At 42.5% G+C, this 26,229-nt stretch overlaps 3 protein-coding genes across 4 annotated transcripts in view; 1 reads left to right on the forward strand and 2 right to left on the reverse strand.

The window, feature by feature from the left end:
- Window positions 1-8,481, reverse strand: part of LOC118409552 (mucin-5AC-like) — a 47,855-nt gene extending 39,374 nt beyond the window's left edge. For both annotated transcript variants that reach the window (XM_035810655.1, XM_035810654.1), the window contains exons 1-12: window positions 8,297-8,481; window positions 7,787-7,818; window positions 7,086-7,109; window positions 3,809-3,874; window positions 3,252-3,390; window positions 2,593-2,848; window positions 2,177-2,324; window positions 1,744-1,874; window positions 1,483-1,636; window positions 732-963; window positions 477-523; window positions 18-157 (exon numbers count right to left, since the gene is read on the reverse strand). In XM_035810655.1, coding sequence (XP_035666548.1) covers window positions 18-157; window positions 477-523; window positions 732-963; window positions 1,483-1,636; window positions 1,744-1,874; window positions 2,177-2,324; window positions 2,593-2,848; window positions 3,252-3,390; window positions 3,809-3,874; window positions 7,086-7,109; window positions 7,787-7,818; window positions 8,297-8,358 — 1,431 coding nt within the window. In that variant the 5' untranslated portion in view covers window positions 8,359-8,481. The remainder of the gene's footprint in view (window positions 1-17; window positions 158-476; window positions 524-731; window positions 964-1,482; window positions 1,637-1,743; window positions 1,875-2,176; window positions 2,325-2,592; window positions 2,849-3,251; window positions 3,391-3,808; window positions 3,875-7,085; window positions 7,110-7,786; window positions 7,819-8,296) is intronic.
- A 3,706-nt stretch (window positions 8,482-12,187) lies between these two features.
- On the forward strand, window positions 12,188-14,537 carry LOC118409559 (NPC intracellular cholesterol transporter 2-like). Its single transcript, XM_035810666.1, has 4 exons — window positions 12,188-12,406; window positions 12,553-12,624; window positions 12,799-12,977; window positions 13,413-14,537. Exons 1-4 carry the CDS (start codon window positions 12,319-12,321, stop codon window positions 13,494-13,496), a joined length of 423 nt encoding a protein of 140 aa, XP_035666559.1. The 5' UTR covers window positions 12,188-12,318; the 3' UTR covers window positions 13,497-14,537.
- LOC118408680 (FAD synthase-like) lies at window positions 13,914-24,473 on the reverse strand. The gene is given in 12 exon segments (XM_035809536.1): window positions 13,914-15,074; window positions 15,820-15,822; window positions 16,402-16,475; window positions 17,153-17,348; window positions 17,596-17,694; window positions 18,024-18,150; window positions 18,612-19,323; window positions 19,325-19,367; window positions 19,723-19,813; window positions 22,138-22,662; window positions 23,127-23,783; window positions 24,431-24,473. Coding segments are annotated over 12 exon segments (2,709 nt in total). The 3' UTR covers window positions 13,914-14,935.
- Window positions 24,474-26,229: the final 1,756 nt, after the last annotated feature.

Here is a 26,229-nt window from a genome sequence, read left to right on the forward strand (position 1 = left end):
TTAACCGTCCATCTAACCTGGTTCTCAGCCTCGATGCTGTAGTCGGTCTCGTCACTAATCCTGTTCATGACCATGGTGTAGGAACAGTCTCCCATGAAGTCGTACGACCTGCCGTCAAACGTGATGTAATGGGGGTCGCCGGTAGCGATACAGGTGGCTGTGAGGAGGAAATATGCATAGATGAACTTCACGTCAGAAAAAAACACAGCAACGTTAACGTCTGTACGGATCGGATACAAGTTAAACACGCTCTTAGTGGGTACCCATAACGGTCAAACATTACTGCGTGGGTGAGACCATGAGTCATCCTGGCTTTCAACTACATATAACATCATTGGACCGGAGCCAAAACATAATTCCAATGCTCCAAGTATTCTATTACACCACTTCCACCTTACTTGCTTCCATTATTTAATATCCCTGCGGACTCACCAAGACAAGCAAACAAACAAACGATTGATATACATGAAGAATACCTTCACAGGGCTCCGTCGTACACTCCCACTTGCCAGACACGCACTCACTGTCAATGAAAAGTCAGTGTTCTTGATTAGTTAAACACAACTTGCATCGTGTTCTTGAGTGATTAACAATGCAAACGAATGCAGATATTATCATAAATGGCTTTTTAAGACGGGAGGTTCAGGTAAAAGTTGAACAATGATTACATTCGGAACTGGTGAAACAGATAAGTCATGCCACTTTCCACGAAGACGTAGATACAAACCTACCAGTCGTTACAGTCGGAGTTGATGTGTGAGCCCGGTGGATACTCCACCCCGTGACTGACGCAGGGGCAGCTGGCGTGGGCCAGGCACTGCCCGCCGTGCAGGTACGTCCCCTCGGGGCAGTGGCAGCCGTCGATGCACTGGTTATCCTCGCAGTCGTACAGAGTGGTGCGGCAGGTCTCCGGACACGAGGTGCCGCAGGTATGGTACTCCATACCCTCGGCACAGTTAGCCGCTGAAGTAGGGTAGAATTCGAAGATGTTGCGATTATCCATTCAGTCAGTTTGTTAAAACATCCTTTACAATATGCTGAAAGATAATTACTACACATATCGTAGTTTTTTCATATATTAGAACAACAGAACATCTTGTAACAAAAAGTAAACAGAATATTTCCTGTAAAAGCCGTTTTGTTACTTTTCACTAGTAAGCTGATATGATTTGGACACGTAAATAATGGATGATGAAAAAATGAATCAAACGTATTCTTCAATGGATACCTCCTGGGAAAAGACCCATATTGAAAGACCTAGGATGAGATGAACTGATGGACAAAGAAAATCCTGGCCAAATGACCGAACAGTACCAACCTAAGTTCTCTCATCTGACGGACCAAATGGAACCTATAGGAATGGACATAGGGTGAACGTTTTTCTGACTATATTCATTTCAAAGTAGCTCCGTTGGACACACTCCACATTGCGAGAGTGACGCTAGCGCTGGGATCGAATCTGCTCATAAAACCATTACTTACGACAGAAACTGTCACTCCTCCAGTTGACGTGCACGCCATGGCGCAGACACTCCCTGAAGTAGGCCTCGAAGGTGTTACAGGCGGCCGACTCCAGACCGCCGCTGAGACAGACATCCTCCTTGCAGTGCTCGTAGTAGGCAAACGGGTCAACGAACTATCGGAAAGGAAAATATATTTAAGATATAATAATAACGCTTAGAAGTAATGTGACGTAAAAATTGACATATGTCTCCAAGACACACAAAGAAAGGACTGACAAACCTCGTGGCAGGGTTTGAATTCCGGAAGAGTTTTGAGCCCCGTGCATATCTGAGTTGCATGAGTGTGTGCTACCAGGCCCTCCATGGAGTTGCGATTACAGTGACTGTTTTGACGGCTGTCGGAGCAGACGTCTGTGAAATGGAAAGAATACAGGAATCAAAGAAACTTCGATTTCAAAGACGGGATTATATAGCATATTTCAATAAGTCGTGACCAAACCCGCGTAATTTGCCGCTCCATAGTTTAGCCTTCATCGTGTCTTCAGAAAAGTCTCGGTAGAAGTCATAGTTCACAATCTCCCTGGTTCAACTCGCTTCGTCAAATCTATCTTTTATGGCTTTTTACTTGGCAAATTGGTGGCTTGTGTTGCAGCTTATTTCACAACTCCGTCATTTGATGGATATTTTCGAAGCCAAGTAACAAAAGGCTATACCTCCTTCGCTTTCTGGCATCCTCCAGCTGGAAGCGAAGGGGACAACGTGAGACTGGACCTTCCCAGAGATGTCCGTGAAGTCGTTGTGAACATCCCTGTCGTACTTTCCGCACAGGCCGCATGTCTTCCCGAACAGCTCCTCGGTGACCTGGAATTGACGTCATCGGAAGGTCTTAAACTTAGGAAGAAGCATCATTATGATGTTCTTCTGTGTGATAAGTAAACATTAAAAGAACGTATTGAACCTTATACATTACAGAACTTTTTCAAACCTAGATTGACGTATGGTGGCATATCATTAGACATTACTTAAAAATTCTAAGAACACTTGTATGTCAGTTTTGATGTGTTCTTGGTCCTAAAAGGTAAATACATCATGATATAACTGCTAATTATATGGAAATCTCTCCACGAACCTCGACGTAAACTGCGTCTGCACCGTCCCACTTGATCTTGAAGCCGAGGCCGCTGCGCACCACGACGTACGAGGCGATCTTCTCCACCAGCAGACCGTGCAGGTTGGCGGGGATGGACAGCTGTCTGTCCCCGTCGAACGCCGCCGGGCCCTCTGGAGTGTGACGCAGCGTCACCACGAAGTTCCCAATGTACAGGATGACCTCGACACGGCACGGCTGGGTGTTGTTACACCCCTTCTGGTGACGGACGTGGATGCTGGGAAAACACGTCGCCAGTGTTTGGTTTTGTGTCGAAAATTGCGCCAACATTTTGCATGGTCGATGGAATCAGCATTTGATAGACTGCACACACTGCACAAAGGACTAAACTGCCTGACATTTTTCGTCAAGAATTGCAATGTCCTATCCATGCATATACGAAGACCTTTTGACATTATTTCCCGATCCGAGTCTTCACCATGACTATGATGAAAACTAACCGCTACACCCCTTCTCATACTTCATCATCATTTTCCTTTTTTTTAAAACGCGGCATGACAAAAAAAACCCCACAGCAATTGAAAAGCTGTTAGATACACAAACACGTAGGCATCTCTCTGTTCTGAATGGGACCTCGTGTTCGTAACCACGGTGAAACGTCTCATGAAAAGTCGACTTACTTGAAGGTGTTGTCGGCACAGTCGCCCACCAGTTTGTAGGTGCACTGCCCCTTGAAGTTGTACATCTGCCCGTCAAACGTCAGATAGTGTTCCTGGCTCCAGGACACACACTGGGCCTGCTGCTCCACAGTCGGTTCAGCTGGGCGGGAACGAACAAGGAGTTCAGTGGAGCACTGGCTTGGTTTTATGAGTCACTGTGGCATGGACTTTTCGAATATCATGTGGTGAATTTTTGTTTTGCAAAAACGCTTGGCAGTATATTCATCGCTTGATTTTATGAATCGACAATGTAGAGTTATTTGATGGACTTCTCGAATATCAAGTGGTATTTTTGTTTTGTTTCGAAAAGACGATAGACAGTGTATTTAACACTGAAATGGGACTGCTTTACGTTTCAACGCAAATGACCGTAAATCTTGAGCTTTTACATTCCTAACTAGGGTCTCATTATTTCAGGATAATTGAATGTGGCGCAACTGGCAATGTACATATAATACAGAGGAAAACTGTAATTTAGGTGAAACGGGCATTGGGTCCAAAAATGACGTAATCCTTACCTGCTCCGACGATGGATGTCTGTGCAGGGTAAGCCGTGGGTTGGACAGGTATGATCACTGGGCCGTCTGTTTGGGCAAAGAAACAATGACATACAATCAGATTTTGTGATTATTTGCATGAAGAGAAGTTTGTGTCAGATTGAGAAATCCGTCAATTTACTCTTAGCCGTGACTTGATGGTCAGAACCAACAAAGTAGGGGTGGTGAATACAGCCGAACCAATTACATAGTGCCATACCCTGTACTCTATGCCTTGGGTATAGGGTCAGAATAAGTCCAGTACGTATGGGGGATTTCTATAGATTCGATATTTGTGCAAGCTAGAACAAGCTTAAAACGTTTGGGGCAAAGCGGTTAGCAAACTGTGAAAGGAAGGCCGTAACTAAGAACGCTAAAGCAATGAGGACAGGCCGGGAAAGTACAATGGGCGATATCACTGAAAAATACAGACTGCAGTAGTGACGTAGTGATGGCAGAGTCAAAAGCCTGAGATCGCAAAGCACACCTACAAGTACTAGCCAAGAGTGTACGCCGATAATGTAATCCATGCCGTTTTTAATCGTCACTTTTTAGTCGTCATTTGACCTCTTCCATTCTTTGTCAAGGCGTTCATTACATTGTATAGTCGTAGTCTTTTTTGTAAGTGCACAAAGTTAATTGAAGACGTAACATATGACAATCAATAACTATGGCTCTAAAAATTCTGTCTCATTTTTCGGGACATCGTGTTGCTACATCGTGTTGCTTGATCGGCATTTGTCAATTGTCCTTACATGGAATGGAAAATGGTGACGACATTTCGAGACACTTGTCATGATATACAGTAGCCGAATAACGTCATCAGGTATAGGCAGTGATTTAAACAAACTATTACGTTTTCTTTAAACAGGCGCACGTGCGATCTTCACTATTTCTCTTCCGGTGACGCCATTATGAAAGGTACATATCCGGCTACTTAACACAATCGCGATGAATGGCTTCTGTTTGAGGGAGTAATCAAATAATGCGGACGATGTGATTGATATGTCAAATTACAACGTTATCTTCGCTAGTCTTTCCCACTGGAATGTTATCAGCTGAGCGGAGGGCCGGGCTCATGATGTAGGTGTTTTCATAAGTGCCCAGAATGAATGCCCACCAGATAAGACGCTGTTTCTATTGATCACCAGGCGAAGTGGAGGTGTTTAACGTCTCCGGCCGCCAGCGATAAAATACTGCACGTGCGTAACCGTTTCCATGGCAACTGATCATCATAAACTCTTTCAGCAATTGTAGATTGTAAGTGAGCAGATCATTCGATTGTTGGCTGGGGGCCCCCGTCACATGAACCCATTGAATACAGCAGAAAGGAGGACTTAGCGTCCCGACCTAGACTTTGAATGGTCTTTTGCATGGCTCCCTGCAGTTGCTAACAACAAGTGGCAAACAGTGCAAACCGCAAAGCCCTGCATTATTGTGATGTTTATAGCCGCGCAAAGTACGATCGGAAAGAAAGGCGTTTGCGTCATTGCCGAATGTGTTCACTAGTCTTTTTTAACATGCCTTGTAAATTAATGACCTCTAGTTTCGCACTAGCACTGGTTCTCCAGGTGTCTGTTAATCACACACAAAGCTTTAATTTCTCCTATCACACTAATTTGCACCATTCTTCATATTACCGTCTAGCTTGTGTGTTTTTATTGGAAGAACCCAAAGAACAGCTGTCTAACATGGACTTTTTGTGACTATGAATGTTTGCTTTCAAATGTGTGATGGTAAACGGTGAAGAAAAGTTGGTTGGCATTCACATTTGAGTGACAGATTGCCTGAAAGATACTTATGAATGGATAAGGTGAAGAGAGATCCCTTTATCCTGTCAAATTATCGAAATGTGCTGAAAGAGGTGAGGCTATTTCCAGAGTCAATTGCTTTGCCAAAACGAAAGATCCATTGTGCAATGTTTGAGCCACACACGGCAAACAATAGATGAACGAGCTGCACATCTATCGGGTACATGTAGTGCGCAGATTTGAAATGTACAACAGTCATGTAACCTAAAACCCCAGCACGGACAGATTGTAAAGGATTACATTCGTCATTTCGGGTGGTGGCGTAAAGGTACCGCCCGCGTGTGTGAGGGAGTTTCGGGCGTAAGTCTAAAGCGTCAAACTTCTGGAATTAAGCAAAAGAAGCCAACAGACTTATCGAGAGGAATAGGGCGACGCGTGTACTTAGCTAAACACGCAGACGCATTGCACTACTAGCTAGCACTTTGTGCCATGCTACGTTCTCACTCGGAGGTTCAATCGCTTTACCTTACTTTAACCTTCAGCCAACAATGCTGATAACTTTATTGTTAAACATGATCACTTTCCTAATTGCACCTTGTCAAAATCTTTAAGAAACGTTTTGAAGTTCTGAATGAATAACACTCGATCTCTTAACGATAAATACATGCTTTAATACAGCTTCAGTCTCAACCATATTTGTTGAGCACAGTGAACAACATCCTTATGACATATCGACACAGACCCACAGTGTGTTACAGAGGAATAGATACATTGACGTCATCTTTGTGTTTCTCCTTTAGGAAAACGCCTTCAAATGTTTTAACTGCCGAATAGACGAGTAGACGGTTGTGCACGCTTGTTGTGTCCGCAGTGACGCGTAACGAGAATGCTGCTTAAGTCTTATCAAAGGTAAGAACTGGCTCCAATATTTATCGCAATATTTACTTACCAGGAATGCCATCCCAATTGTCTCATGCAGCAGACTTCATGTCAGCCTTACGGGTCTCATTCACCGTAAGGCTGACAAAAAGGCTGTTTCTTACATTGTCCTTCTTTGGTTTATTGAAGAAGAGAAGATCGCCTCTCTTCACATACAATCAATTTAGAACGCGCTTTGCCACGCCTTTCCTGGATTTGAACGTTCATCGGTAGGCGTAGAGGGGAGGCCCAGAGTGTGGTGATTTAACACCCGAGAAAACACGCTACATGTAACCTGTTTGCAATTGCAAGTCGGGAGTCAATGACTAACATGCGCCAAAAGCAAAAGAACGTTGGGCAAATTTACAATTTATCCTCTTTGTGGAAAATATCTGTGACCGGGGCTAACATGTGATATCTTAAATTCACAACAACCACTACCATTAAATGCGATCCAACATCATACGTACGCACTTTGTAAGGAAACGATAAGGAACGGGTAGTGATTACGCTGAATACTGCAAAAGACAATCTCGTAAAATAACAAATACCATTTCTAAGCATAGGGAGGAAGTTCACGGATTTCTTACCGTTTGCAGTTTTGGCCGCATGAGCTGAAACAGAGGAGATAATCTTTCAGTTCTCATCATCTTAAAGCAATATTATAATCATATGGTATAGTAGACTATATCTTTTCTCTGTAACTTTACTTCACAGAACAAAATCGGACACAGTGTTGCAAATTGGCAAAGTATCAGGCAAACTATTTTTGCTGGCACAAGCAATTTATGTTGGCCCATACCTATTTATTTCAAATGTGGTCGCAGAAGTATTATTTTTTGTAGTTTCTTTGGATTGGCTCGATTTTCTAATTACTGTCTTTGACAAAAAACTTTGCATTGTTTGACGTTATCATCCAAGATTCTTGATGGGTTTGATACAATGAATGAGATTCATACAACATTTCATTTGTCGCCCACATGTCATGGATGGATGAGTAACAAGAGTCAGTAACCGCCAGCAGCAGACGTGCACGCACTAGTCAGTAGGTGTTCACGTGAACGTAACGCAGTTACCAAACAACTCCGGATTTCTTTGGAGACCCTTCCACACAAATGCATCTTTAATCCATTGAAAAGAACAAATAGGGCCATAACATGATGGTTATGTTGACAAATGTGTACCAGTCTTTTCTTCCCCAATCTAAGGAATTCACACCCCGGAAAAGGGAGTGTCAAAGCTCAAAAGATGAACGAGAATAAAACGAACAAGTGACGCAAAGACGACTTACGTATCATCATGGACATTCTGGAGTTCTGCAGCCTGAAAAATCAAACACAACTTGATGTTAACTTTTGCAAAAAAAGAAATAATGCATGTATGGCTAATTTGTAGTATACACTAAAGCGTCTTAAACTTCGTTTTACCATTTTGAATTTAGCTAGCGCTTGGCAGAGTCTTTTCTCTAATTTTGCACCAAATACACTAGCTGCAAGCTGCAACTATCGTTTTCTTTGGCTTATATCTGTGCAAAAGCTTGACTTCTTTTAATCTTAAAGATTTTTCAAAGTCCTACAAAAAGTACAACAACAATGAAAACGATTTGAATTGATCGATCTTTTCCATAAACTTTTCTTGAAAAAAGTACAGCAATTTATAAAAGTTTCTTATTTTGTGTTAGAAAGAGGTTTAAAGTGTGTTCTTATAAGAAAAAATCCTGGTCAGCCAGGTTCCTTCATTCCATCAAATAAACTGTAATGGCAGTTGTTTAGTGCAAAAGCTCGGGGCACATTTTACCCACCTGGCGTCTATGCGGGCCGCCGCGAAGAAAGTCAGAATGACAAGCTTTGTGATCCACCCCATCTTCGCCGATCTGTCACACTTCTTTCTTGAGAAACCTTTCCCGATCTTAAAAGATGTTGAGAAAAACCTTTTACGTCTGGGAATCGATCCCGGGACGATCGGTTCCTCTTGTGCCAGATAGTGGCGTTTAACAGCCCCTTTTATACCCCGTGGTTGTCAATTAACGATGGAAACAGTAAAGAAAGGTGTGTTTTTGTTACCCAATGTGTTTACTGCAAAAAGTACCCACAAGCGTTGTCATGACGTTTTGGACAAAGAAAGCGTCCAACCAAGAGCTGCAACGTCATTGTGACGTATGGCGTGTTGTTTGTGTAATACTATAACAAAACTACTTTTAATTGGGACTATTTGCTTACGGCTTAGGTAAGGACAACTCAGCATTTGTAATTACAAAATGAAGAACAAAGTCAAAAGAAAGAGACAAAGTGACCTTTGGTCTACTTCAATTTTAGTGGGTTCGATTCGACTGTCAGCAACTCATCTTTCCAGTTTCAATAAAGTAGAATAGATCAAACCAATTGTGCACAGCATAAGCAACCATGGGCGCCCAATCATTGTGACAGGTATAATGTCAGGTTAAGTGTTGTATCATTATTTCAAGGCGGCTGACTTTTGTCATTAGTCGATGTCTATGAATCTCGAGAATGAGATGCTGTGTGTCTACTAGTACTATTGTGCTACATATGATGATACTCTTAACGGGAAAACCCGTTGAAACTATTTCCAATCTGCAGTGGGAGTAAACCCGCTGGATCAGCAGCACTGCTCCCACTTCCAGCGTTCCCTTTATTGCTGCCCCACCCTCCCCATCAAATCTCGGCTGTTTTCTTTATAATTACGAACAGGGTGATAAGGCCGGGCACTTGTTGTGACCTCCTGTCAATATAAGCCAGAAACGCGAAGTCAGAAACATGACAAACGATACATGGTCGCTTTCTATTACATCTACTTCCGAACCCTGACCGCTATCAATATAAGTGGGTAAACAAGAATTCAATTGGTCCGCCCTCGGCACGATAAAATGTGAGAGTTGGGAGAAGAACATATCTGAAGTGTGCTGCAGGGAAATGTGACCAAATCCACGTTACACACACATGGCGCCTTGCCGCCTTGGTTCGGACCAGCTTATCGCTGTGTCACCACTTTGGCAACACCGCTGTGGTCCGTTGCTCCTCTTGAGTTGCTTAGCATTCGCTCTCAATTTAGACCGCCCGTTTTTTTTCTCGTACTCAGAAGAATGGGACTTATCTGGAAGTTTATTTAAGATAGGAAATGCATTGTTCCGATAGAAAAGACGCCTTTGTACCAGGAGATGTCGCGAGATTGCAAAACCATCCATTTCTTACCAGACAAACATTGTGTCGTCTGAAGCCATATTTATCACAGGGCTTTTGTCCATAGGGGGGATTCTATGGCTTACTGTTCAGGTTAATCACTTCTATGTACATTCCGTTCATCTGGGTATATCTGCTACCCGCAGACAAACATCAAGATTGATGTAAGCCTTCACAATAACGGTGCATTAAGTATCGGCCACTCATAGTGATAGTTCAGAAAAGCTTCAGTCCAACTATTAACCTCCCACTACCTTCACCTTTCACGTTGTGAAAGAAAACAACAACAACAACAAGAAGTAGATATAATTGCTCACTAAATAGTTACACCCCAGTTTTACCAGCGACTGTGACCGCTGCGCGATCGCTGAGGCACCAAATATTTGACAGGTCGCTCAACGAATTTCAAAGACTAAGAAGGGTTCTTTTTACGTTTTGCGCTTTTGTATTCTAATCATACTTTAACAACGTGCATCATATTCCAATTATAAAAACAGGGGTCATACAAATTCTGCTTTAGTTGCTCAACGGTAGATCCCCAGGCTTGCACTCTCACCTGATATGACAACACTTAAGCCAGGGCGTATCTCGCATTCCAGCATGTCTTGAAAGAGGCCAAAAGTTTAAAGGTACATGTATATGTCACAGTAGAGATCACGATCCAGTAGAATCGGCGATTCTCCTAGGAGAGATCGCGATCGGAGCTGGTCCTAGGGCCAACTCCGATCGGGATCTCTCCTAGGAGAATCGGCAATTCTACTAGTGTATATTGCGATCGGGGTCTCTCCTAGGGCCAACTCCGATCCAAAGAGTCTCCGATCCAACAGACTCATTTTTTCACCAAACTAAATTAAATTTGGCACAAAGGTACACGAACATATCTTCTTTTGAATTAAGTATCTCAGTTTGTTGTTAAGATTTTTATGAGCGACTGCGTTGCCTTCAAAAGGACCACACCCTTGGAATTCTGTCAGAAGATAAGTTCCTCTACATCTTACCAACTTACAATTACTGTAGGAAGCCGAAATCACACATATATAATGAAAGATGTCTTCGTAGGTTGTATGCCAATTTTGATCTGAGCCTCTAACAGTTCCTCTTTTACAGCTGTTAAGATGGCGCGAGATGAGAAATTACAGGCATTTGGACTCATAGTCGAATACTAGTATGTGACTCATTCCTTACTCCACAACAGCAACGAAAATAAGCATGTGGCTTATAAAGATATGCTTTTTTGAATATGTACAATGTCAGTCTCATACAATAGCTAACAGCTGGTCAGGGATTTTTATTGCACATTAATTGCGCTGGCTCTTTACCCACGCCAGACTTCCAAGGGCTTGGTCAATTTGAAATCAACTCAGTCAGTCATAATACTATGGAGAACAGATTGAGATATTTCAGTCTCAAGAAGATATAACGTTATAAAATTTTTTACCTCATTTGATGAAAACATGAGTTTGTTATAAAATCAATGACATTACGTTCAAGTTGAATGAGTTCATATGGCAGCACTTGACATAAAGAAATACTTCCTATCCCAATCATGCTGGCTTTGTGGCGTCACCTTAGTGATGGCATTCAACTGATTGGCCGGTGCGTCCCAATCCCTGACTACCGTTACATGCATTAGATCAAATACACTTAAGCGATAACATAAGTGAGATTTGTTCCTGTGAAACATTGGAGACAGATTGCTGACTGTCACGTGCAGAATGCCAAACCTTCGACAATAGATCAAGGACATTTAACTAGAATGAATGGACAGTATTGCACGGATAACAGTTTAACAATTTAAAACAAAGTTCATTCACAGGACATGTGATTCAAAGGTCCTTAATACCCCCTCGCAGATCGACCGTACTGCGACCAAATTTGGATCAGTGTGACCCTTGATATTGATAATCGGAATGTGATGCAATTGTGTATGATTAAAGGACAGCAAAACACTGAAATTAATTTCTAAAAAGTTCTTTATCTTCGAAATTCGTTGAGCGATCTGTCAATTTTTTGTCGCTTAGCGGCCACTGCCTCCGATAGGTAGGGGGCAAGTTGAATGCATAATTTCATATTTCAGCAGCACATATCATTTATATAATTTATGCTTGATGTAACTTCTCATCACATTCGATTCCTGACAGGACACCCTTTCCATGAGGGTGGTTACATGATTATTTCCTTTGCACAGCTGGCTATGTGACTAAAAAAAAGTCCGAACAGCAATTTTTGTTACGAAACCATTAGCAAGTAATGTTGTAGGATCGGTAATCAGAACCTGATGGTTATCTTTCACGGACAAATAGCCAATGTCAACATGCTTCAGGATACGTGACTATGTTGTTTATTTTGTTACTTTTCGCGTGCACCATTTAATAGAACCGGTGCCATCATACACTCACTCCATCAAGCTTCGTTTTTAAGCGCCGCCTACCGTTTCATCTTGAACTGCACTTGTAGGATCCCAATACTACATGACGTCCTTCAAACCGTGCCAAGAGTACAGAGTTCAGAAATACAGAAGTGCGACGTCAACATGTTTTGACGTCCAGTTGCATGTAACTTCTCTATCAGCACAACTTTCCAATCACTTTCTTTTGCCTTGTCCAAATTACTGCAGCACAAAAACATGTCTGCGGTAACATGTCGGTCTTTTCTGTTCCTGGTTGTGTGGCTGACAGGGGCTAACAGCCACCTGTTGAAATTTGAGGATTGTGGTGAGTTCAGCGGTTGTCAATTCCGTTGGTCCGTGAAGTGGCAACGTTACATGGTACAGGATTTGATTTTGAATCTAAATCACCTGTAAACTTTACCACGAAATGATATACTGACATTATAATGTGTGAGCTTATATCATTTACAGGTTCCGTGAAGGGAAGAGTTATTCAGGTGGACTTTGTGCCGTGCGGCTACCTCAATATTGAGTTCAGCATGCGTGAGTGCATTTGGTATTTGTCAGATAATTTGTCTCACTCATTCTCAAAGAGTAAATGACATGTGTGGTAAACTTCAATACACGTCATATCACTACTGAGGTGAAGATGGAAAATGTATAACTCTCGCAAAACTGGAGTCCCCATGTATTATCTAGCAACATCTATTCCTACAGTCGAGACTGTGCAGAACGCCACCATACTGATGAACCAGATTGTGGAAGGAAAGCCGGAGCCTGCTCCACTACCGTACATCTACGCTTGTAACCAGTACGACTTCTACGGCCTGACGTGTCCTCTTCATACCGGGGGACGGTACAACTTCAGTCTGGACCTGGCGCAGGAAGAGCCAGAGGTGTGCATCTCTTTTATTTTATAGTCAATATTTTTTCTCTGGTGATTATCATAAGAGTATTCCCATCATCATATTGACATGAAATGGTGCAACTGTGATGATTAATTGTGGCTTGGTGACGTAAATTCCTAAGGTTTGGGTTCAAATCTGTTACGTTGTTGTGCCTTTTGGACAGACACTTGGCACACCTTTTATCTGGTCAATCAACTCAAATGGAAACGGATTTATTTTGCGTACTTTGCTTCGATTAGGGATGTTCTCATGGATGGGACGAGAAGCTGGAGGTCCTCTCACTTATTATCGAAAAGAGTAGGGGTCCATACTGGAGGGATTGGATCCAACCATTTATAGTCATTGGTTGAAAAGATGATAGCAATCTGTTATAACACTCCTGCTACAAATGTGGTAAATGTGTTATCTGATGTTCCCTTCCAGTTCCACCTGAAGGGGAGGTTCACCCTGAAGGACCTGCCTGGGCATGTCATTTTCTGCAGCCAGTTCAACTTCTGGTTCTGCTGAGGACAAGCTCGGCTCTATTGTTGCAAAATATCGGCATGAAAGAATGTTATATATGGCTAATCATGACTGCTTTCATTAGGCTCTCAGAGCATACAAATTGGAATCTTCATCGTTGTACAAGAATATATTTTTTTGATGTGAGAAAATGGACTGTGCATTCACCTTTAATTGCATTAAATACAAGACTAAGTCTTTGCTAATCAAATGTTAACAACTAACCAATTTATTGGTCATTATGCTTTGGTACATCTAACATTTGCTTTGTAATTGTTTATCTACCATTTACCACTCTCTAGCCAATAGGTCCCTCAAACTCTGTAAGTATAGAGTTTTTCCACAGCTTTTTACTCTGTGTATGTAATAAATGTATCATGACAATTTCCTGGTATATCTCAATTCGTCTATTGCAAATCATAATTTGGTCACAATTCCACTTTATTCAAGATACATGAATACATGCACTGAAACGGGTAAATTCTTTCATAATAAAGTGACAGTCAAGTGCCTAAAAATCACATTCTAGAGAATGATTTACCCAATCAATGACTAAAAATAACATGTCATGGCCATCTATAATGTCCCTGAGAAACTGACTAAGAACTATCATTGGCTCAACCCGGGTTGGTTTGAATTATCAACCATGATCTGCTATGAAAAGTATACACATGTTGTATACACTATGTTTACTGTTATTTCTTATGACTTAGTGTAAAAAGCCTATCATCTACTTCAGGCTGATTTGTCACATGTAAAATGGAATTTTCTCAAGTTTTGACATTTCCTGAATTATATACACTATTTACACATTTGCCTAAGGTTTTGAAGAATTTTGTATTTGCATAACAATAAAATGGCTACTCTTGTCAGTGAATCTGACCAAGTCCTAATACCGCTAACTCCTGTATTTGGTCTCCTGCCTGTGAATTCTCAATCAACTGCAAATCTGCTACTTTTCACATAAAAAGAAGACACATAAATTGTGCAAAGTTGTCATTATTATCAAATACTCCTATCTAATGTAGTGGAACTATATTTAAAAAACTGCCTAATACATCATCCACTAGTCATGTCAGTCTATAGCTAGACACAAGTTTGTGTCCAGGATAGAAGGGAATAAACATCTACAACTTGTAACAGCAAGTGCCCCATGGCTTAGCTTATATAGTCATTTAATTGCAAACACCCCATTTTTCAGAGTATTTCATGCAATTATCTAGGTGGTGCAACAATGCCAAGTTATCCAGCTGGACCGCACCAGTTAGGCATTTTGGGATTCCGTGCAATCAACAGAATTGTGCGTTAATCTGTTGAGGAATTATCTGGCTTGTACAGTATGTAATTTATCGTTCATATTTTAAAGAAAATGTCATTTTGAACAGAAAAGTTGAGATTAATAACACCATGTTACATGTTGGCACTGCTGGAGTGTGATGAGTGAGTTAGGAATGTCTGCCATCTCTCTCCCCCGTCTGGTCCTCCAGCATGTATGCCGGCCTGTATCTCGTCACTCCAAACTCATCCACGTACTTCAGGTGGGGGTTCTGCTTGGTGTTGACCATGTTCCCCAGGGAGGTGTACCTGTAGAACCCACACAGATGCACATTTACAAATAGGGAATGTTGAATTTGATAATATTAGTGAGCAACTTGCCTGGGAGCCATCCTGACTAGTAACACCTCCTTTCTATTAGAGCCTGCGACCGCAAGTGACTGTAAGATAACCCTTGGTTGTCCATCATGACCGAAGATTCAACTGATCAGTCAACAAATTTCATAGTTATAACTTTTTTGAAATGATACTCTTGAACCCAGAATCACAAAATATTCTCATTATAAAATAAAGGGATATAAATTCAATTTTGGTCACTCAACAGTCACTTAGTAGTTGCTGTGCAATGGAAATTGGGTGCTAAAAGGCCATGGTCTGCTCAGACAGTCCGTACCCACCACCAGTGTGCATACAAACTCAACTAAGTTATCAACCTGCATTGGCCAAAGAATGATCAATTAAAATCTTTTAAGTTTTACTGTTTTTTTTAGGAATTAAGTGTAATTTGGACTACCTCTGAAAACAGCATCACGCACTAACTTTTTCAAAGACAAAAATAATCAACACAAGCCCCTACCATTAACATACATGTGGCTTGGTATGACAGTTATACTGCAAATTTACCTGTATTTCATTTCAATATTAGACTAAAATTTGTGATGAGTCAATTGACATAATCAGATACATTTGATCATTGGTATAATAAGATGAGGTTATAATCAAGTTATTATTTGGTGAAGTTTAAATAAACTAAGATGGGTCATGTTGGACTCACCCACTATAAGTTTTGAATGGTCCACCCCAACATGGAAAGGAAAATTGTAATATTTGAGAGTGAGTTTGACATGCTTATAAAACAAAGAAGGTAACAAAGCAAAAACACACAAAAATGCTTTTGCCCAAATGGAACTATGCTGTATAAACGATGTAATACATCATGTAAACTGAATACATCTAAACTTGCTAATCTTCACTGCTAAATTAGTGGAAATCGAGAAATGTTTGTGGTGGTTTTAGTTTTATGCAGTTTGCTGTGACCTCTCTACTTCAAATTTATGACACTGTGACTATGCATTTCCAATGTTTAACTACTCTTCTACAGAACTGTTTCTACTGCAAACTTAGAACAGCCTGAAAACCTCCCTTCTTTTTCCACAGCAAAACTAAATGAGTTAACAATACTAGTGTTCACCTATACATTGGACTGTATGTACCATGTTAAGGGGTCAACCATTAATTATAACTTGGTACTGACTATATGCATTGATTGAGCATCATCATTTTATCCAAGACCAAATAAACAAGAATGGGGACAAAATGTGTGATGTGCATAATACTGAAAACAAGGTGTACTTACCCCCTGTCATACAGTATACAGTATGGCAGGTAGAGTGATCGTAGGAACCCCCACACATCATGGTAGGTGAACTCCTGGCAAGAAAACAGCAAAAAATTATAAATACAAAAATGTACAAGCAAGAAAAAAGTTTTTTTTCTCTACATTACTGTAGCCTAAGGCAATCTAGTGATTAATTACCAACCCTGCTGTCTAACTTGGGCAAGGGCAAACCATATGGAGCTTGAGACTCCAACCACCGCAAGGGATTTTGTAGGAGGTCTTCCACTGGAAGCCGCTGAGATATATCCGCAGCTAATTTTTTAAACAACCATTTACAATTCCCTTGCTCCTGTTTGCTCAACTAACAGATACACAATGAGATTATCTCCAAGCTAGATTATCTTCCAACAGTTTTACACTTATTGTCTACCTAAATTAAAAGCAAAAAATGAACTTTCCTCTATCGCGTATCGTAATCTATAAACCGCCATACCAGAGGGGTTCACATTGAGTTCCTATCCGGTCTAAAAACTTTCCATCCACCATTTGTATTCGAGACTTGCCATGATTAAGCTTGTTAATATTGTAACTATTTGTAAGTTTATATGTTTTCCATATGTACAATATGTATGCTTTAATTTGAACCCTGTAAGACTAGTAGTATAGCTTGAGGATATTACAATTGATGAAATTGACCAGATTTTTCAATTCTTATTTTTTATTCACCATTGTCAGAATCAGTACAAATCAACATGTTCAAAGTACACACCAGCATGGGGTTAACCCTCATGTACTGTGGCCATCCTGAGTCTGTCATGCAGAAGGCTGACATGTTGGTGCGTGACACATAAGGGTCTCCTCTGCGCTGTCCCATCAACACAGCCTGGATCTGGGGCTGGGTCCTCTTCAACTCATGTAAGGCTTCCTTGTAATCTCCTGACAAGGTGTGCATCTTAAGGTTGTACCTGAAATTGAAACAAAACCTTAAATAATTTTTTCTCGAGTAATGAAAAACTTTGAAGACTGGGTTTCCTGGCAAACAGCTGTTGTAGGGAGAAAGGGTCTACTGCCTGGCCTGGAACTTGGATAGGCAGCAATTGGTTTTGCACAGAATAATCAAGAAGGCGTTTTTACATACCTCTGAGGACAATTGAATAGAAAGGGTACATGATGTGGTAATTTTTGAATTGGATTCTTATTTCTTTGATGTACCTTTCTGCAGTTTTGCTGATGAAGTCCTCAGTCTCTGGAAATGGTGAAGGTCGCTGGATGTAAAGCACCTGTAGCTGTGGGCGCCCTACTGGGTATTTCCTGCAGCAACAACAAATGAGCTTAATGTTCAAGTTTATTGCAAGTTTGTGCTGTTATAAGTGTTAATTGAAAGTGAACAACAATCAATTTTAGTGTACAATCATAGAGTGAGTGAATATACATGAGACAGACAATGAAGATATTCTATTTTCATGTTACTGAGATGGGATTTGAGTTTTACTTAGGAAGTAATTGAGTGAGCGAGCTATGGTTGAATGTAGTCAATTTTGGTGACAAAAGTACTTGAACAAATTGGCAAAATTGCAGACTTGTAAATTCAGAGAACTGAAGGAATCAATAGTGTATCTGTAATTTTCTAAAATTCTTACTTTGCTATAGCAGCATGTATAAGATGCAGCAGTGCTGTGCAGTCCTTTCCACCATTGAAGCTCACACAGAACTCTGGGACTTCATACTTCTCCAGACACTCCTCAACTACTGACAAAGCTGCCTTGACTACAGAAAACAACAACAGAGAAACCAATTTACAGTTAAGTACTAGTAATGTCTTGTTATCAGCATATAAAAAGCTATCATTACTTGTTCATCTGGCATCGCATGCCTGCACATGTATGCACAGTATATCATTCAACAAATCACCACACAAGGTAAAGTCATGCATGAAAAAGAATCTTTTAACATAAAAATTTCAAGTTGCTGGCTTGGGAACATTCAAATTAAAGAAAGATTTTTCTTACAAGATACGTACAGTCAAGCCAGTGCAAGTGATCCCCTAATTCACATAAAGACAATGTGATGACTTTTTGGTGGTCCTTTTAGACATGTTTTACCATTGACAAAGGCATTGAAAGTCCTGTCCATCACATAGTGACCACCTGTCAAAATAACTTAACAGGGGGTCTCCTAAACTGTAATAAAGACACTACAAGGAGCCTACATTACAAGCTGTAACCTACCCTTGATGCCGAGAGGATCTCCATCTTTGTGTGCCAGGCCATACACCTCTTGTACTGCCTGTCCTACAGGATCTCTCTCTACATAGTTAACTACTTTATCTGGGGGCAGCAAACTGAGCAGATGTTGATGGGCTTCCTTCAAGTCCTCTTCCGATTCTGATTCCAGAGTCAGCTTGACTCTGTAGTAATTATTGTACCAGTTTGGATAGGACCCCAGCTGTACCCTACTGTGGTATTTGGCATCAACGATATTCAGGTATGGTGCAATGGACGTCTCATCAGCACTGACATAAACTTCCTTGAAATGAAAGGTGACATCCTTGTTAGAAAACACATTTTCCAACATGGTCAGGGCTTTCTCCATCAGGGCTGGGATGCCAGGAAAGACGAACACGTTGTGCACGTTGATGATGGGGAAGCGAGATTTTTGCTTGGTTTTCGTGTCGTAACCAAAGAGCAGTTTTGCGCTCTTGGGTACGAGGGCCATCTTCATTCGTGGTGAGGACATATCATTGGCATCTGCACCGAGGTACTTCTGACACAGTTCCACTAATTCAGGGTTGGGTTCAAGCTTCTCCCCAAAGGCATTGGCAACCCCTTGGAAGGTGAGGTCATCGTGTGTCGGACCTATCCCACCAGCTGTAAGGACGTAGGTGTAGCGTTTGGAGAATAGTGCCACTTCATCCGCTATGGTGGGGAGGTCATCTCCGATTCACTGACACACGCTCAACTTTCACACCGAGGGAGTGGAGTTTTCTGGAACAAAAAGTTACATATTGTGTTACAACATACAAATCAGACTTCTCGGCATTGAATATAAATGTTATTTATTCATTCGTTTTGGGCTTTTCAAAAACAAATGAAGAGGGGAGTTGATGATCACCCCCACCAGTTATAGGCTAGGTTACCCTTCTGTGTCGAAGCTTTAACCCCCTCTATCCTGATGTCCTGACATCACCTATCTCCAAGTGTAAATATTTCGGTGTCATCACTCCCATTTTAACAGACCGTTTGACCTGTAACAGTGACATTAGCTGAGGACATAACAGGCGGAGGGGGGCAAGACGGCGACGCAAAAGCTATGAAAGCAACATTGCTGCAGATGTCTGACCTGCAGATGAAGTGCGTGTTGGTGTCCTGTGTGTACCCCTTCAGGATCTCATCCCCGATGATGATGACCCCTGCCGTGGTGTGGTGTAATACTCAGCCAAGCCGCGTGGCGGCGCCAAGATACACGCACTTTTCGGGCCATTTTCAACAACCTGTTACAGCGCGATGAATAGGCGCATGTGGTTGAAACTTGGTGGAAGTTTTCAACAAACCCTCCTCTTGCTTTTTTTCTACTTTTAATTGAAATGGTGCCTCTTAAGGTTCCGGGTCGGAGTTTAAATCTGACCGGAGTTGGCGTAAGGGTATGGTAATAGGCCGGAAGTGCGGTTTGGTTTCCTATGTTTTGGTCCCGATTTCCATAAAATCGTTATAGCTGTGTATGAATCTTTTTATTTTCTGATAAGCCTGTTAGTTGTAGCATTTATTGGTGGCGTATTGTTGATTGTGCAGCGAAGACTTTGTGGTACTATTTCGTGCCATCGGCAACGTGACCTTTTCGCCTGATGACCCGGATCGTGCGTTCTATGTCCGCCACGGGTGGGTTGGGGTCATCGTAGATTGCGGAAAAGTTATCACATGGATTTTTTTTTATTTTCATTTTTCAGATTTATGAAGTAATGAGCTTTATTGGTTTCTAGGCGGTTTCCCTGGGAAAATTCGTTTTTTTCGCGCAGCCGTGTTTAGAAAATGCGTAAAAATAACACATTTTTTTCAAAAAGTTACTTTTTTCGTCATTATTTACCCAAAATATTGTAGAAGTAGAAACCATTAAATCAGTGAATCACGAAGCTGCATGACACCACTTTCCATCAGAGTAATGAAAAATGTCGGCCCATGTTCCTTAGGGAACTCACAGCCCTTTCGGCCGAGGGTGTCAGATTTGCCACGAAATCGTGAAAAAACTCCGGTCCGAGACCTTAATAGGACGGGGCTACGTCATAAGTAATGGCGCAATGACATTTTTTTCACTTCTTTAGAAACATTGTGCCGTGGGCTACCAGAAAACTGCCCAAAACCGTGTTTTTTTTGCTCTTATGATGCCTCCAGGCAGCTTTTATGTATATGCGTCATTTGCCCCCCTCCCCCTTTGTTGCGGCTATGACGTCACCCTGAACCAGAGCGGGGGTCAAACACCTTTCTCCTTTCACACCTGCCTTTAATCTTCTTTGCCGTTCAGAACTAATAAAAAGAAAGACGCAAGAGTAGGTCTACATCTCTTTGCACAATCCTACAGTTGTGTGAACCACAGACTTTTTGGTCTTTATTGAAATTTTCTGTGTAATAAAACATGAATTCAAGTTCAATGTTTCCTACTGTTGTCATTTCATATCATCATATATCATATTGCTTGTTCCGTCTGTCAAAGTAGTATTTTCCTCTATGCGTGCCTTGAAAAGTTGTAAAAAAACGAAGAATTTCGAGCCTTTATGTGAATTAGCCGACAGGCATCCGGTTGTAATCTATGTTGTTAGAGTCAAAGATGTCTGAATTCTATCTGCATCCACTGTCCGTTGATTATGCAGAATTCCTCAAACAGAAACTTTTGAACATGTCTGACGCTGCTGACCACAAAGGATGCGTTAAATGGAATCATTGGGTTGACAAAGAAGGATATGGCAGCACCAAGGTGAGGTCACACTTTGATGACAGACGGTTTACCCTGAATGTCCACCGGCTAATGTACTTTATCCACGCGAGACACATCCTCACCCCCGATCATCATACAAGTCACCTCTGTCATCAAAAGCTCTGCATCAACACTGATCATCTGTCCTATGAGCCGGCGGCCGTAAATCTGCAGCGGACAACGTGCAACAGAAAGGGATACTGTGGCGGACATGACGGATACAAGGACTGCCTTCTCAGACAATAGGTTAGTTGGTCGTTGTTTAGACATTGTTTACGTTTTCGCTGCCCGGTACGACACCGTAACCCTAACCCTAACTGTAACCCTAACCCTAACTGTAACCCTAACTCTAACTGTAACCCTAACCCTAACCGTAACCCTAACCCTAACTGTAACCCTAACCCTAACCGTAACCCTAACCCTAACTGTAACCCTAACCCTAACTGTAACCCTAACCCTAACTGTAACCCTAACCCTAACTGTAACCCTAACCCTAACTGTAACTCCAACCCTAAGTGTAACCCTAACTCTAACCCTAAGTGTAACCCTAACCCTAACTCCAACCCTAACCCTAATCATTCATTCATTCATTCATTCATTCATTCATTCATTCATTCATTCATTCATTCATTCATTCATTCATCCATCCATCCATCCATCCATCCATCCATCCATCCATCCATCCATTCATTCATTCATTCATTCATTCATTCATTCAAATGACAACAGAGTCTGTGTTAAGGACCGAATATGACCGAAAGTTTTATTAAGTTTGTCAATCAATGATACTTTCCGACTCCTCTGATCTTAAGTAAGCGTGTTCATCAGGATGAAGGACTGGTGGCGAGCTGTCAGACATCAGTTTCTCCACTCGTTTTGACACAGTTTTGAGCGAGGCCCTGTGCCGACGTGTGCGGTGGTCATCGGACTGTTGGCGACGTTTGTCAGCGTCAGCCTCTCGGTCTAGCTGCAATAACCTCTGAGCCGCTTCCCCGCCTGGACGTGGTGCGACCCCGAAGTGCTGTCCTAGACGGGCTAGGGATTCCCCCATCCCGCCTGACACAGCGGAGTGCATAGCACTGTAAGCCCTCATCTCACCCAGAGTCTTAAAAGTCAAAGACTTGGGCAGAGACTTGTGCATACGTCTGTGCATTGCCTCAACGCTGTTCGTGGACCGCAAGTAGCGCTGCTTCATTGCTTTGTCCTCCGACAACTTCGAATCAAGGACTTCAGTTAGCCCGATTCTGTCCTCCCCAGTTAGTAAGAGATATTTCTTTCTGGGGAGGTAGGAAGGGGTGTGGTCGGAGGCCACAGCTGAACAGGAACACACAAAGGAAAGATCGAAGCACTTTGTGTGGTTGCCGGAAAAGCAGTCAAGGATGTTGTTTTTAGCTTCCGAAACTGACTCAAGGAATTTAGAGTCGTCGGTGGGGTAGCACCCCCGCGCTCCCTTAAGTTCCCCTGAACAGCGCGAGGCTATGGCTTTCGACAAGACAGTACGGAAGGCTTTTTCTGCTTCCTTCACGACCTTGCCGGTAAACCCCACCTGCCCTGTCAGAAGTTGGGAACTTAAGTTCACGCGGAAAACACTGGACCGCTGACGACGCGAGGTGTGAACCATGCAATCTTGTTGCTCTATGCTAAAGCCGGGGTGGAGGTTTTGGGTAGCCGATTGTGCGCCTCTGAACATCTGTCCACACCCGTCAGTAACCAGAGCTTTAAGCAGAAGTGGTGACTCTTTGCAATTATACATCTCTCGGGTAACTTTCTCAGCTAACCATTCTTCTGCATTTCCATAGGTTGCGATTTTGGATAGGTTGACGCTTCTCCGACCTTTCCAAATTTGTTTGCAAAGCCGAAACCAATCAGCATGTTTTCAGCTGTTTCCTGTTCCCTAACGGGAAGCGCTACCTGTGTGGATTTCTGGTGGAACCCCTTGTAACAGGGGTTATTGTAGCAACAATCCATTGCTGCGGCTGAGCCCGCTGGCTTGCCAGCTTCCACCTGATCTCCCCTTAGCTCCATGACTTGCCGCAATCGCCCCCTGTTGTCGGCAAGGGCCTGCTGTGTCAAGGATATGAGTGGACCCGCCAGCCCAGTCGCCAGGTTGTGCAAGCTACTCTTGGTGGGTCCCGACAGCTCGACGCTGCAGAACAGCGTGTGGAGCGTCGACGGCCCGGCTGGGACTTTCGTCAATCCAAGCGTGAGCTGCACATTCTTCTTACCGGGCAAGGGGCCTCTCGTGCGGCCAGGAAGACGCTCCGCTTCCTCGTACAGCTTGCGCCTTGGCGTGGTGAACCCGCACCTACCGCATCGTACGGCCTCCCAGTAACCAAGCCCGAACTTTCTCTCCCTATCCGCTGGGATCTTCACCTTGGGGAGGCAGCAGGGGCTGGCAATGCTGTGTGAAAGGATGAATTCATCCATTAGCTTCTCTAGGAGAGGAACATTGAAAGTCCTGTCCTCAGTAACACTTGCAGTTGGAGTAGGAGGCCGAGTAGCCGACGCACCTACCAGGCTCTCTAAAACCGTAGGCGGCCTCTGTCTGGGCCGGAGCCTGCCAGGTGTGTCGTCTACAGACGGACGCCGCGCCAAACTGCAAATATCACTGTCGACACGCTGATATTTTGTGTAACTATGTTGGTCCTTTACGTCTGTATCTACCGCTTTATTATCATCGTCTACTATGTGACCCGTGCTCCTGCGTCGCACTTCATTCCCCACCTCAAACTTTACTACGGGTTTTCGCTTTTTGGGTCTTCCAGCTTTTTTTACTTGTATAATATCACTTGATGCGGCTGGCAACACAACGCTTTCTGTGATGACATCGGCGTCGGTTTCGTCGGGGGGATCTTCAATGACTACATCATTACTCTGACTAGCGTCGTATCCGGTGGAACTGACTTCTATTTCCGCCAGCTGTAACGGGATATACGTGTGTTGCCAAGCCATACTCACCACTCATTTGAATAAATTAACCGTTAACAGATAGTTCGATTTAGAAATTTGTTATGGAGTTACGTCATCACCAAGGTGAACTTAGCAACGCGACTATTTTGGAACGCAAGGTGATGACGTTCACCTGCGCCGTGGATTTGGGGCGCACAGTGCTGCTTTTCCGGCATTTTCTCGTATTGAAAGGGTACTTGAGGCGAAACAATTCATTAAAATTACAGACAGAACAGTTCTGCACATACCAGTGTCTTGTTTAGTTGTTGACATTGTATAAAACGTCTACAAATTGCTTACAAACATTTCGTCATTATTTACCCAAAATATTGTAGAAGTAGAAACCATTAAATCAGTGAATCACGAAGCTGCATGTTCGGGCCATTTTCAACAACCTGTTACAGCGCGATGAATAGGCGCATGTGGTTGAAACTTGCTTTCGGCCGAGGGTGTCAGATTTGCCACGAAATCGTGAAAAAACTCAAATGGTGCCTCTTAAGGTTCCGGGTCGGAGTTTAAATCTGACCGGAGTTGGCGTAAGGGTATGGTTTAGAAACATTGTGCCGTGGGCTACCAGAAAACTGCCCAAAACCGTGTTTTTTTTGCTCTTATGATGCCTCCAGGCAGCTTTTATGTATATGCGTCATTTGCCCCCCTCCCCCTTTGTTGCGGCTATGACGTCACCCTGAACCAGAGCGGGGGTCAAACACCTTTCTCCTTTCACACCTGCCTTTAATCTTCTTTGCCGTTCAGAACTAATAAAAAGAAAGACGCAAGAGTAGGTCTACATCTCTTTGCACAATCCTACAGTTGTGTGAACCACAGACTTTTTGGTCTTTATTGAAATTTTCTGTGTAATAAAACATGAATTCAAGTTCAATGTTTCCTACTGTTGTCATTTCATATCATCATATATCATATTGCTTGTTCCGTCTGTCAAAGTAGTATTTTCCTCTATGCGTGCCTTGAAAAGTTGTAAAAAAACGAAGAATTTCGAGCCTTTATGTGAATTAGCCGACAGGCATCCGGTTGTAATCTATGTTGTTAGAGTCAAAGATGTCTGAATTCTATCTGCATCCACTGTCCGTTGATTATGCAGAATTCCTCAAACAGAAACTTTTGAACATGTCTGACGCTGCTGACCACAAAGGATGCGTTAAATGGAATCATTGGGTTGACAAAGAAGGATATGGCAGCACCAAGGTGAGGTCACACTTTGATGACAGACGGTTTACCCTGAATGTCCACCGGCTAATGTACTTTATCCACGCGAGACACATCCTCACCCCCGATCATCATACAAGTCACCTCTGTCATCAAAAGCTCTGCATCAACACTGATCATCTGTCCTATGAGCCGGCGGCCGTAAATCTGCAGCGGACAACGTGCAACAGAAAGGGATACTGTGGCGGACATGACGGATACAAGGACTGCCTTCTCAGACAATAGGTTAGTTGGTCGTTGTTTAGACATTGTTTACGTTTTCGCTGCCCGGTACGACATCGTCGCACCTAACTCTAACTGTAACCCTAACCCTAACCGTAACCCTAACCCTAACTGTAACCCTAACCCTAACTGTAACCCTAACTCTAACTGTAACCCTAACCCTAACTGTAACCCTAACCCTAACTGTAACCCTAACCCTAACTGTAACCCTAACCCTAACTGTAACCCTAACCCTAACTGTAACCCTAACCCTAACTGTAACCCTAACTCTAACCCTAAGTGTAACCCTAACCCTAACTCTAACTCCAACCCTAAGTGTAACCCTAACTCTAACCCTAAGTGTAACCCTAACCCTAACCCTAAGTGTAACCCTAATCATTCATTCATTCATTCATTCATTCATTCATTCATTCATTCATTCATTCATTCATTCATTCATCCATCCATCCATCCATCCATCCATCCATCCATCCATCCATCCATTCA

Source organism: Branchiostoma floridae, chromosome 2 (genome assembly GCF_000003815.2).
Source record: "Branchiostoma floridae strain S238N-H82 chromosome 2, Bfl_VNyyK, whole genome shotgun sequence".
Taxonomy (NCBI): Eukaryota; Metazoa; Chordata; class Leptocardii; order Amphioxiformes; family Branchiostomatidae; genus Branchiostoma; species Branchiostoma floridae.